The sequence below is a fragment of the Citrus clementina genome, unplaced genomic scaffold (genome assembly GCF_000493195.1).
Source record: "Citrus clementina cultivar Clemenules unplaced genomic scaffold, Citrus_clementina_v1.0 scaffold_6, whole genome shotgun sequence".
In the NCBI taxonomy this organism is placed as follows: Eukaryota; Viridiplantae; Streptophyta; class Magnoliopsida; order Sapindales; family Rutaceae; genus Citrus; species Citrus x clementina.
In genome coordinates, this window is record NW_006262139.1 from 15388433 (window position 1) to 15400419 (window position 11987).

General features: G+C 35.4%; 2 protein-coding genes across 2 annotated transcripts; one reads left to right on the forward strand and one right to left on the reverse strand.

Moving 5' to 3' along the window:
* Window positions 1-9607: 9607 nt before the first annotated feature.
* Window positions 9608-10564, forward strand: LOC18038375. The gene has a single exon (XM_006429199.2). It carries the CDS (start codon window positions 9824-9826, stop codon window positions 10424-10426), a length of 603 nt encoding a protein of 200 aa, XP_006429262.1. The 5' UTR covers window positions 9608-9823; the 3' UTR covers window positions 10427-10564.
* A 106-nt stretch (window positions 10565-10670) lies between these two features.
* LOC18038376 (protein transport protein yos1) lies at window positions 10671-11922 on the reverse strand. The gene is made up of 2 exons (XM_006429200.2): window positions 11777-11922; window positions 10671-11229 (listed from the first exon to the last, which is right to left on the reverse strand). The coding sequence occupies exon 2, from the start codon at window positions 11223-11225 to the stop codon at window positions 10992-10994; it is 234 nt and encodes a 77-aa protein (XP_006429263.1). The 5' UTR covers window positions 11226-11229; window positions 11777-11922; the 3' UTR covers window positions 10671-10991.
* Between the last annotated feature and the right edge of the window lie 65 nt (window positions 11923-11987).

The window sequence follows — 11987 nt, forward strand, 5'->3', positions numbered from 1 at the left end:
TAGAGATCGCCCCTAAAGAAAAGTCTAACAAGAGGGATGACAATGAGTGGATAAACACTAATAAATAGGCTTGTGGTACTATTTGCCTATATCTGACTAAATATTAGAAGTATTATCATGAGGGAGACATCAGTGAAAAAATTATAGAAGACATTGGAAGAAAAGTTTTGAAAATAAACTTTATATGGAAAAAAAAATCTATCGATTAATGTATGCATTTGGTATGCTGATGAATGACAATTTGAACTCATTCATCAAGATATTGCGGATTTTCTAAAGTTAGATGAGAAATTTGTAGACGAGTATAAAATATTATTGCTATTGAATTCCATTCCTGATGAATATGACCACCTTACCATCATTTTGCTTTAACAGAAAGATAATGTCACATCCGATGTTGCATGCATTGTGTTGTATAACTTTGAGATTAGAAAAAAAAGGATCACATGGATACAATTGTAGAGGTATTGACAACAAAAGGTATTTCATAAAGCTGCAACCTAGAAAAATGAGCAAGTATAAAAGGACGTCTGCCAAAGATAAATGTGTTTTTGTTGTGAGAAAGGGTATTGAAAAAAGAATAGTCCTAAGTTACAAAAGGACAATGTTATTTTTTTTTTCATGTGTAGCGGAGCATGATAAAGGATTAGATTTTAGTTTGATTGTCATGACATGACGTTGACATGTTACTCATATGAGTGTATTCTAAATTTAGATTGTGCTTATCATATGTATTCTAACATGGGCTGATTTTCTAATTTCAAAGAGTTAGACGGTGGAGTTGATTTTATAAGCAATAATAATGTTTGTATTCAATGCAATTGAAAAATCATGATGACTCAATTTAAATCTTAATGGACATTCATTATGTACAAAGCTTTAAGAAAAATCTCATCTCATTTGGAGTTTTAGAATCCAAAAATCATTGTAAGTGATGGATTCTTAAAGGTAGTAGCTTGTACACTGACGATGTGAAAAACACAAAAATAAATAACTTGTACTATTTTCAAAGGAGTACAGTTATTGGATCAGCATCAATAGGTTTTGGAAAAAGATGTAGATGCAGAAATAATTTTGTTGTCGCATATGTATTTGGAACATGCTAGTGAAAAAAATTTTTGCTGACTTTGCTGAAGCAAAGCTAATTGAAAAATACAAATTCTTGCAAATTGAAATTTTGTGTGAATATTGTGTTCTGGGAAAGCAAGCAAAGAAAAGGTTTGATTTTTGTAATTCACGACATGAAATTTTGGAGTATGTTCATAGTAATAGGTGGGGACCTATCAGAGTGGTTTCTTTGGAAGGCATGCACTATTTTGTTATTTTTGTTAATGATTATTTAAGAAAAATGTGGGTGTATTTGATAAAGAGTAAGAATAAATTTTTAGGCACATTTCTAAAATGAAAGAAGATGTCGATATTCAAACTGGTCGAAAAGTTAAAAGTTTAAATAATGGTGGGAAATTATTGAAAGGTCAATTAGCAGGTGCATGCAATGTAAAAAATATATAAAAGAATTATGCATTTAAATTGAAAAATATGCATGCATTCGGAATTTGGCACCGAGCCTTAGCAATTTGGATGTAAATTCAACGCTTAATTTTGATCGCATGCATGTTTTTCAATTTGAATGCATGTTTTTTTTTTCATTGCATGCACTGACCAATTAACTTTTAAACACTTACCATACATGGATTACAAGAGTGATATACATCAATCTTTCAAACATATCTTTATTTATATTATTTATAGTATCATATTGAAAAGGAAATAATTAAGTAGATAAAAGGAAGCTTTATTACTATAGAAGAGAATATAAGATTTCACCCAAAACTCTTATTACAAGGTTGGATACTGGATTTAAGACTATTACTCGATGATCCAGCACACTATTAGGGAGTCCCTTATATAGGCACCAAAGGAATCTCTTTTTACTGTTTACATCATTGCATCTTATCTTAATGAAATCTACTTTATGACTCATCACTTCTTTATGTTACATTACACAATACATTTTTATCACTAAGGAATCTACTTTATAACTCAACACATGTAACTCCACACACTTGTCACTTATTTACAACTCAACACATGTGACTCCACACACTTGTCACTTATTTATTAGTAACTATTCATCATTGCTTTCGCTGGCGCGGTTCACTACTTCTTCTGCCTACTTTGAACTGTTATGTGGATCACTCCATGTAGGGTTTTGCTCATATATGTAATATTATTCCTATTCACCAAATTTCTTGTCGAATAGTTCTTCATCGTCCATTAGTTCAGGTAGGGAAATATTTGGCGGTGGCTGCACTATTTGTTCTGGTTGTGGCCACTCGATGTAGTTTAGTTAGTTATCTGTTCTGGTTATTAAGATTTCATTTTTTAAAGATGGATAGCGATGGTGGGCTTCACTGAATTGTCCCGATTAATAGCCACTCTCTTGTTTTTATTGGATTCTTTAATCAATATTGCACCCTAATAATGATCATTAACATCTATTTGAAGAATGAAGTGTCAATTGTTAGGTATCTTTAATAGTAGAAATGATTGACACTTTAGCTTTAACTTATTTATTGCCTTTGTTACTTTTGCCGACCACAGTGAAAATCCTTGTTTTTAGATGCTTTGAAATCTGACTTGTCAGCTTTGAGAGACCCTGGATGCTGGATATGCTTTGAGATCTTACTCCTTTATTGGATCTACTTTTTAAAGGATAGACATATTATTCTACAGCCATATAATGCAGAAAAAATATATGAATTCTTGACAAATTGTCAAACAAAAAGCAGATCCAGCAATTTTTTAGTATTATCAATTATGTAGCTGATCATATCTAAGATATTTCAAAGCTAACAAGCCAGATCTCAAAGCATCTAAAAAATGGATATTTACTGTGGTCGGCAGAAGAAACAAAGGCAGTAAATAAGTAAAAACTAAAGTGTCAGTCACTTCCACCATTAAAGATACTTGACAATAAACATCTTATTCTTTAAACATATGCTAGTGATCATTATTAGGGTGTAATATTGATTGAAAAATCCAATAGAAACAGGAGTCTCTGGCTATAAAACGAGACAATTTAGTGAAGGCAAACACCATTATCCATCATTAAAGAAAGACGTCTTAACAGTAATCAAAGGCATCAAAAAGTTCGAATTATTTCTTTCTCTCACACAATTTGTAATTGAAATATATTACAAATATCTCCAAGGACTACTCAAGAGAAAAAAAGGAGAAATTTTGGATCCTCTAGCATGGTGGTCCAAATCCCTCCCACGATTCAAGTTTGAGCTGAAGCATATTAAAGAGAATCTAATCTATGGCAGATTAACTTTCCATACCAATAATAGCTTTCTCAATGGCATCAACTAGTAGAAAACTATCAAAAGGGTGACATATGAAGATAATCTCTTTCATATGCAACCTCTCAACCTTTATCTCTTGCTTACCACAGAAAATCAAAGATATAATCTTTGAGAAGGTCATTGATCATTGGAACAACCCTAACAATCTAAATAGCAATGCTTTTCATTAGAGAGCGTGGATGTTAATGAAGATGTAAGAGTTCAGGTATACCATCAGAGGACAAGGATGTCATTGACCATTCGAGTCATTTCCTAAACAAGACTAGATGCACGAAACAGTGTTCAAGATTTGCCCAATGTTCCATTACATAATAGATGAGAATACCAATTGGGGGCATGCTACATATTTTGGCTTTGGCTAAATATGTATTTTGTTGCCATATTGTTTAAGTCTAATCTCATCCGCACCAGTCGGTGATACAACAAAGGCAAATGGTTTGATAGAATGTTTGCCCCAATCTTTGAAGATATTTTTACCCTCAAATTACTCAATGGGTATCATTTGACTTATAGTACTATTGTTATGGTACAATTGAAGGATATTTGGGGAAGAACCAAGCCGTCATTCATCCAAGTTATGGAACATGACCACAAAAATTATGAGACTGACTGTATGTGGCATGGTTGTTTTAGAGCTAGGAAAACTTTGGCAGAAGTTTACGGTACGGAGCCAATGTACAATACTCACAGTCCCATTTCTCCACAGGTCTAATCAACCCCAGATCTATTATCGCTAGGAGATTAAAAATGCTCATATGCATGGAGATAAGGAAACTGAGATTGAAATACGAGAAAGACATCTTGACTGGCTCAACCGACATGGTAGACCACAAGATATTAATCTATGGGAATCTACTCGGATAAAATGCTTAAAAGATCATTTTGCGGAACTAGATAATTGGTTAAACTATGACTAGTGGCCACAATTAAACCATATAGTATAGTGACCACCAAATATTTCCCTACTTGAAGCAATGAGTGATGAAGAACTATTTGACATGAAATTTAGTGAATGGAAAAAAGATTATATCCAAGGGCGAAACCCTCCATGAATTTATCCAAATAACAGTTCAGAATAGGTGGAACCAACAGTAGGCCGCACCAGCGAAAGTGATGGTGAATAGTTACCAATAAATAAGCAACTAGTGTGTGGAGTCACATGTGTTGAGTTACATGTGTTGAGTTGTAAAGTAGATTTCTTAGTAATAAGAATGTATTGTGTGATGTAACATAAAAAAATGATGGGTCATAAAGTAGATTCATTTAAGATAAGATGTAATAATGTAAACAATAAAAAGAGATTCCCTTGGTGCTTATAAAAGGGATTCCCTAATAGTATGTTGGATCGTCGAGTAATAGAGTTTTAAGTCCAATATCCAGTCTTGTAATAAGAATCTTGAATGAAATCTTGTATTATCTCTTTATAATAATAAAGCTTTTTTTAGCTCGTTAGTTATCCTAAATTGTGCTTTACGAATTAGGGATTGCCTACATTAGTTGAATGATAACTTTAGAAGTTATTTAAAATTGCTATCCACTAACCCCATGGCATATGATTTAAAGAACACATTTTTGTAGTAAGTTTTGTCATGGTTAGCATTATTGTTACAATTCTCCTTGTATAGTTTAGGATATTGGTCAACTTTTCAAAATTGCAATATGTCTTAACTATTCTCTTAAAGATTATCAATAAATGACAACTAGATCAACTGAGCGAATTACCAACCTTTTTTTTCTTTGTGTGTTTGTATTTATCGTGCTCCAAAACTTTATAAATAGAGGTTGATTGTTATTGACGTGTAATTGTTTAAAGAATTTTATTATTATTAATTAGTTTTCATTAGTATGGTTAAGATGACATCCTATTAATGAAATAAAGGAGTGGATCTATTGGTGAAAATTGGAATTTATTTCATCTTACTGAAAAAACGTTGGAACATAACTTATCTTTTATACTTTTTCCCTTCTTCCTTCATTTCAAATGAATTAAATAACCCTTATTTAAAGAGCTCAAATTAAAACGGTACAAAAATTTAAAGAGGTATTGCAATTTGGCTAAGTTGTCTTTAATTGTCATTTGAAGAATTTGATAGTCTTTATTTAGCACCTTGAAGAAATTAGTGGAGGTTAGCTGGGACAAAACAAAAAAGAATGGTTGCGGAAAGAAGAGGAAAAGGAGAAGCTGAATGAGGAAAAAGAAGGGCAAACGTTTATTTTTTTCAAATTAGAAGCTAGGGCACACATAGGAATGGAAAAGAAGAAAGACAAATTTTGAATTTTAGAGAAACGTGCCTCTAGGGGCGCGCGGCTGGGGAGCCTCTGTGCTCCCACTAAGAACGAGCGAGGGAAATTTTCCAAGTAAGCCCCTTGAAAGAAAATCTAAGATAAGTCCTTAAAAATAAAAATAAAATATATATATATGTAAAAATAAAAATATTAGTAGTCGAGAATAAGGAGATTTTGCCGAAGAATTGGGGGCGGTTGTTGTGCAAATTTTAATGTACTCACAAGCGCACGAATCTATTGTAGTATAGACTAATGGTGACGAGTGTCGATCCCACGAGGAGGTGGATTTTAATTATATATAGAATTAATTTTGTAAATTGGTGGTTGGATTTGTGGTGGAAATGATTTGGAAATATGCTAAAACTTAAATTAAAATGGCGAGAATAAATTCTAAAATTGGTATTGAAATGGCGAGAATAAATTGAAGAGAATTATATTGAAATAACGTACTTGGGTATCTGGATCCGTATCAACATGCATCATGGGCTAAATATTCCTTATTAATGCCAATTAAATCATGAGGGGGGAATCCACACCTCATGAACCACGCTCTAATCAATATGGTGCTAAGGGTTTATCGTGCCAAATAATAATAACCTTGTACTAGAGGGCCGGTGAAACCAAGGCGGTACTAGACAAGATTAGTATTATTTGTCGACGAGAAGTCAAAACATCCACAAAAACTAAAGGGGAAGAGAAAATAAATTTACCAAATTAAGCCCATGACACATGTTAAGACTTCACCTTCAACCCAAGCTTGAAAGAAAATTAGCCACTCATAATTGAACTAGGGGCAAAATGAGAATTTATTAAAATACGAAGAAAATACAAGATGGAGAAGGAATTACAGAAAATAGAGTCCAAAAATGGATTCAGCGATATCAAATTAGGGGGGGGAGGCCCCCTTTTTATAGATACATGAAGTAAATTACGGCCATATCGGATTAAAAACAGTTTGGACGCTCAGGATTGCGCCACGTCATCAGTCAATAGTCCACGGTTTGACCACGCGGATGACCAGTAACACGGTTTGACTCGGATGAACAGTAACGCGGTTTGGTTGAAAATAATCCTGTGTGATGCATGTACCGTACGCGAGATTTTTCATCCACTGATATGCTGCCACATCACCATCAACAGTACATAAGAATTTTAGCCCAACAGGATCGTGACACCTCATCAGTCAATGCCACATCATCGGTCAATGCCACGTCATCGATCCGTCTATGTGAACAGTAACGTAGTTAGTACCGTACACGTGAATAGTACCGTACATATGAATAATGTCATTTTTCCTTTTATGCTCCTCCTAAGGTTTTCGACCGTCCTGAGTTCAAAAGTGATGTCCGTTTTGCCGTCTGATCTCTCCTTTATTGTGAAATGACTATAATGCCCCTAAAATACATAAAATACTTAATTAAAATAAAACACATGTAATTAAATCACAAGAAGGTTAAATATATAAAAGTAAGGGTTGTTAGTAAGACTTGAAATGTAAAATGACGGTTTTCTCCTTTATAAATATGCATTTTCTAACACTCAACAGCGGTCCCCATGAGACTGACCCTACTTGGAAGAACTCCCTATATGTTATGCTACCTCAAGCTAAAATTCAAAAGATAACTCATGACTTCAAGAAGTGACAATGGAAGAGAGGATGATATAATGGAAAGGTCTCGAAGAGCTAGTATCAGTTGCCCAAATCAGCTGAGAGTTATAGAAAATGCATCCATGTCTAGACAAGAGGTATTAACGGCATGACACGTGAAGAATATGACTCATGACTTTAAAAACCCTCTAAATGATGAAAATGAAGAAGGAAAGCTAAAGAGGGGAGGAGAAAATAGAAAGATCTCGAATAATCAGTATCAACTATTCAAATCATCTGAGAATAACAGAAAATGTCTCCTACAATATATCTAAGTGGCCATGTGTCGGCATCGGATCATAAAATAGTGATAGGCTCACAAACAACACAAAGTCACATCATTACAACGCAGTCCCCACCTACACTGAGTGTACTAGACCACAAAATAGTGACGGTCTTGCCAACATCACCAGGACACGTCATCATAGCACTATTCCTTCCTCTGGGTGACAATCTTCACTAGCAGCGTATCCTCAATTCTAATATGCCCATTTCAAATGAGCCAAGGGAGTTGAGGAGCACCTGATTTTACTAGAAATTATCCAAGTAGTTCGGTTTGTGGTCTCCTTTTCTCAAATCTGAGAAGTGGCCAAATTACCCTTAAAATCGTGCTTGAGGAGGGAACAACCAATAACGGTTTGCCAAGTGTTCAAAAGAGTACAAAGATGCCCTCAGTGGCACTCTATCTTAAAAGATTAGGTTAGTCTCGCAAAGAAAGCAAATTTACTCATTTTACAATAATACTCAATTTTTCTTCTATTTTAGGGTTTCTTGGAAGTCTCTCACCACCTTCAACCTTTCACTAACTTGACCGTCGAAGTGTCATCACGGGCCACCTCCAGCATCGCCTCTAATGGCTATTTCTTCTAATTTTATGCTCATCTCAGTTGTCGTTGTCCCTGAAAAATTGTTTCCAAATAACTTAATTTCCATCTTCACTAAAAAACCACTTGTTGCAAAGAAGCTTTGATAGTGTTTTGGGCCAAACCAAAATCGAACCAAAACATTGGCTATTAGTAGTCTTAGTGCTTTTATGTTTTGGTACTGGAATTTATTATTATTATTTTAAATGTTCCATTAATCAAATGTGTAAAATTATGAATTGGTTTAGTTTACTTTTTATTCGACCTAATATGTATTAACCTATGCTTCGGTGTGAGGAAGCTTTTGGCGAAGACTTGAATCGTTCTTTATTTCGTTTAAAATGCTGCACTTGTAATGCCCTATTCGTTTGAGAGATGATAATATTGAATCAATGATCACTAACTGTGTTGTCTACTTGCTACTTCGCAGATAGTTACCAAATCACCATTTGGATCCATTTGCTACTTTATTGATTGTGTGTCAAAATCACCATTTGGATCAATTTGGGAAACTTTATTGTTTATAGGGGTCGTTTTATTCGCTATTTCATGCATTATTTTAAAAAGTTAATGCAATGCAATCCTTCATTTTTTTTTTTTTCCGTTCCAAACACGTGATAGCATTGTGTTAGTGTTGAATAGTCCTTTAACATAGTACAATCCTTGGTGGTGCAGTGTTCCAAAACCTGCTTAAATTCCATTTAATCATATTCTTATTTGTTTATGTCAATTATTTAATTTAATTGGCTAAGAGCAGCCACCATCCACCAATTCAATTTGTTGCGCTCACCAAAGCGGAAGCATCAGTTCACCCGTCGGCCAAAGGCATGAGCGGCGATAACTAATGATTTTGCTTGATCGCAAATTTATAGGCTTGTATTTTCTTCATTCTGAAGTTGAGCTGATGGACGAAACTGTAGCCAATGTAGAAGATTTTCCTGTGGTAGATACTTCCAGCAGCCTCCTTCACTCATTTGTATCAGAATTCATATTATGATTGATTATCGCCTGAATCAAATGTGTGAAGCAGATTGGAATGCCATACGCCATGCATTTTCTGATTCCCATCTTTGCCTTGACATTGATTGGACAAAGGGTGTGAAGGTAAAGCTGATATGAGTGTGTGTCCTTAAACTTACCATTTCGTGAAGGACGTGAAGATAATATTTGGTAATTATAATTTTCAAAATTCGTAATATAGTAATTTTGGTAAAATAGTAAAAGTAATGAAGGTTTTCATCAACTTAATATCTTTCTCAGCTTCCAATACACACGCTCACCTAATAATTTACATCAGTAGCTTCTAGGAAACAAATGCAAATGGAGTCGAAGGATCATGGGATCATTGCTTGGTAAATTGGAAACTTTTGACCGTGGGGTGCATGTTTAGCAAGCGAAAATATGGCGGCACCGTTGAGAACGTGGCTTAATAAAATCCACACACGCCAAACCAAGTGGCAAAGCACGACTCCAACAAGTAACATGTCCTAATTTCTTTTCTGTCAAGAGAATAGCCTCGAGACAGAGAGATTGAGCAACAATCCGCATTCAAGAGAAATTTCTTTACGTATAAACACACCTCTTTTAGATAATTTGGTCACCATTATTATCAGGACTTCGCAGCTTCAGCCTTTAGGAACCCAACTCGTTTCATCAACATGGGTATGGTTTTTGGGAAAATCAGCGTTGAAACTCCAAAATATGAAGTGATTCAATCAACCTTCGACTATGAAATCCGCAAATATGCGCCCTCAGTTGTAGCAGAAGTCACATATGACCCGTCAACATTCAAGGGTAACAAGGATGGAGGCTTTTCGGTGTTGGCAAATTACATCGGTGCATTAGGCAATCCGCAGAACACCAAGCCTGAAAAGATTGCCATGACAGCTCCGGTGATAACAAAGTCCTCACCTGAAGGGGAGAAGATTGCCATGACGGCTCCAGTGGTGACAAAGAGTGATGAGAAGAAGATGGTGACAATGCAGTTTGTGTTGCCGGAGAAGTATCAGAAGGCGGAGGAGGCACCGAAGCCAGTGGATGAGAGGGTGGTGATAAGAGAAGAGGGGCAGAGGAAATATGGGGTGGTGAAATTTGGAGGAGTTGCATCAGATGAAGTGGTGGGTGAGAAAGTTGATAAGCTGAAGAAAAGCTTGGAGAAAGATGGGTATAAAGTTATTGGGCAGTTTTTACTGGCTAGGTATAACCCACCTTGGACTTTGCCGCCTTTCAGGACTAATGAGGTTATGATTCCAGTTGAGTGACTGGTTTCTCTGTTTGTAGTTTGATTTTTCTTTTCGCAGTTTATGCAATCATAGGATTCTGCGTAATGCCGATGTTGCTTGTTCTTAGATAATATATGCAATTAAGTCAATAATGCAAGTTTTGATGTTTGTGTTCAATTTTAGAGCTCTGTTCATTGACGCATCTGCATCCATGTTCCATTCTATTACTTTGTTCCTTGCAGCACTATACATGCTGCCTAATGCAAATCCTCAATGAAACTAATTAAGGAACAGCATCTAATCCCGATTACCAAATCCATGTTACAGAACATCAGCTCTAATAAATAAAGGAAAAAAAAACTACAATAATGGTTGGATAACCATGTTCATAATATCAAAAAAGTCAAAAAAGAAGAGCAATGAAAGTAAGCAAACACTTTGAAGACTATATTCAGTTTCGTATGCTATGGAGTCATAATTTTGACATAGTTTCCTGATTATACCACACATTTGTTTTGAGGGCACGAGATTTCCTGACAACATCACAATGTACAAAGATCAATGGCCTACCACAGACCTTGATTTTCTTTCATCCTCTTCAACCTCATCCAGAAACCAGTTTCACAATGATAGTGACGAGATTCAAAAGAATAAGCGGCAGTCTCATGAACTGGCATGCATGTATAAGCCCAATGACCTGCCCTTTTAGTGTATTTCTTCCACCTGCTTGCAGTTCTGCCAAAGTCCACCTTCTTGGGGCTAGGAAGCGATCCTCATTTAGAATCGCGAATGCATTAGCCAAAAGCAGAAGGCCTTCCAGAAAAGTCCAGAAACCCATTCTTCTGCATGAAAAGAAGCTGATATCTCAGTTTTGGATAGACACGTTAGCTTAAAATCCAACACACAAGAGGGTCAGGCCAGGTCAGGCCCGCATGACATTAGAACATTTTCAAAACTCCAAGTTTCATTAAGAACAAACTTCTGAATTCGGTACATATGGCAAGTTCGTCAAAGAGTTGTGAAAAAAGGGGAAAAAAATTTCAAATTCTACTCGTTTCCCAAAAACATAAGATAATCAAAAAGCAACATATATGTCCTACTGAGGCTATCAAACTAAATGGACCATGAACTGATATGGTCTGTGAGATTTAAAGCCAAATTGACCCTAAAAAGATTCACAAAACAGTAAATAATGAGCGTATGGATTCAGGCATCAATTTGCAAGCAATCAACAAGTAGGTCAGTGGGTGTGGTTGCAATACTAAAGAATCTTGAATGTAAAGCTTTAATCTGCTGCACAAGCAATATGAATAAGAATTGAACCGACATGAAATTACGACTTGAAAACAAAATCAAACGACAAGATTAAGATCATAGGAAGATGCTCACCAGTAACAAAACTTAACCCAGAAGATGATAATTTCAAAGAAGAAACGGCTTTCCTCTCAACGGAAGAACTCAGAATTAAACCCTTTCTGATTTCATCAAATAGAAAACGACAGCACCAGAGAAGAGAACCTCTTTCTCAAGCAAAGCCGAATGAAGGAAAATGTTCTAATTTTAATTTCAATGCTGTCAGCATTTAGAGAACACTTTTGAT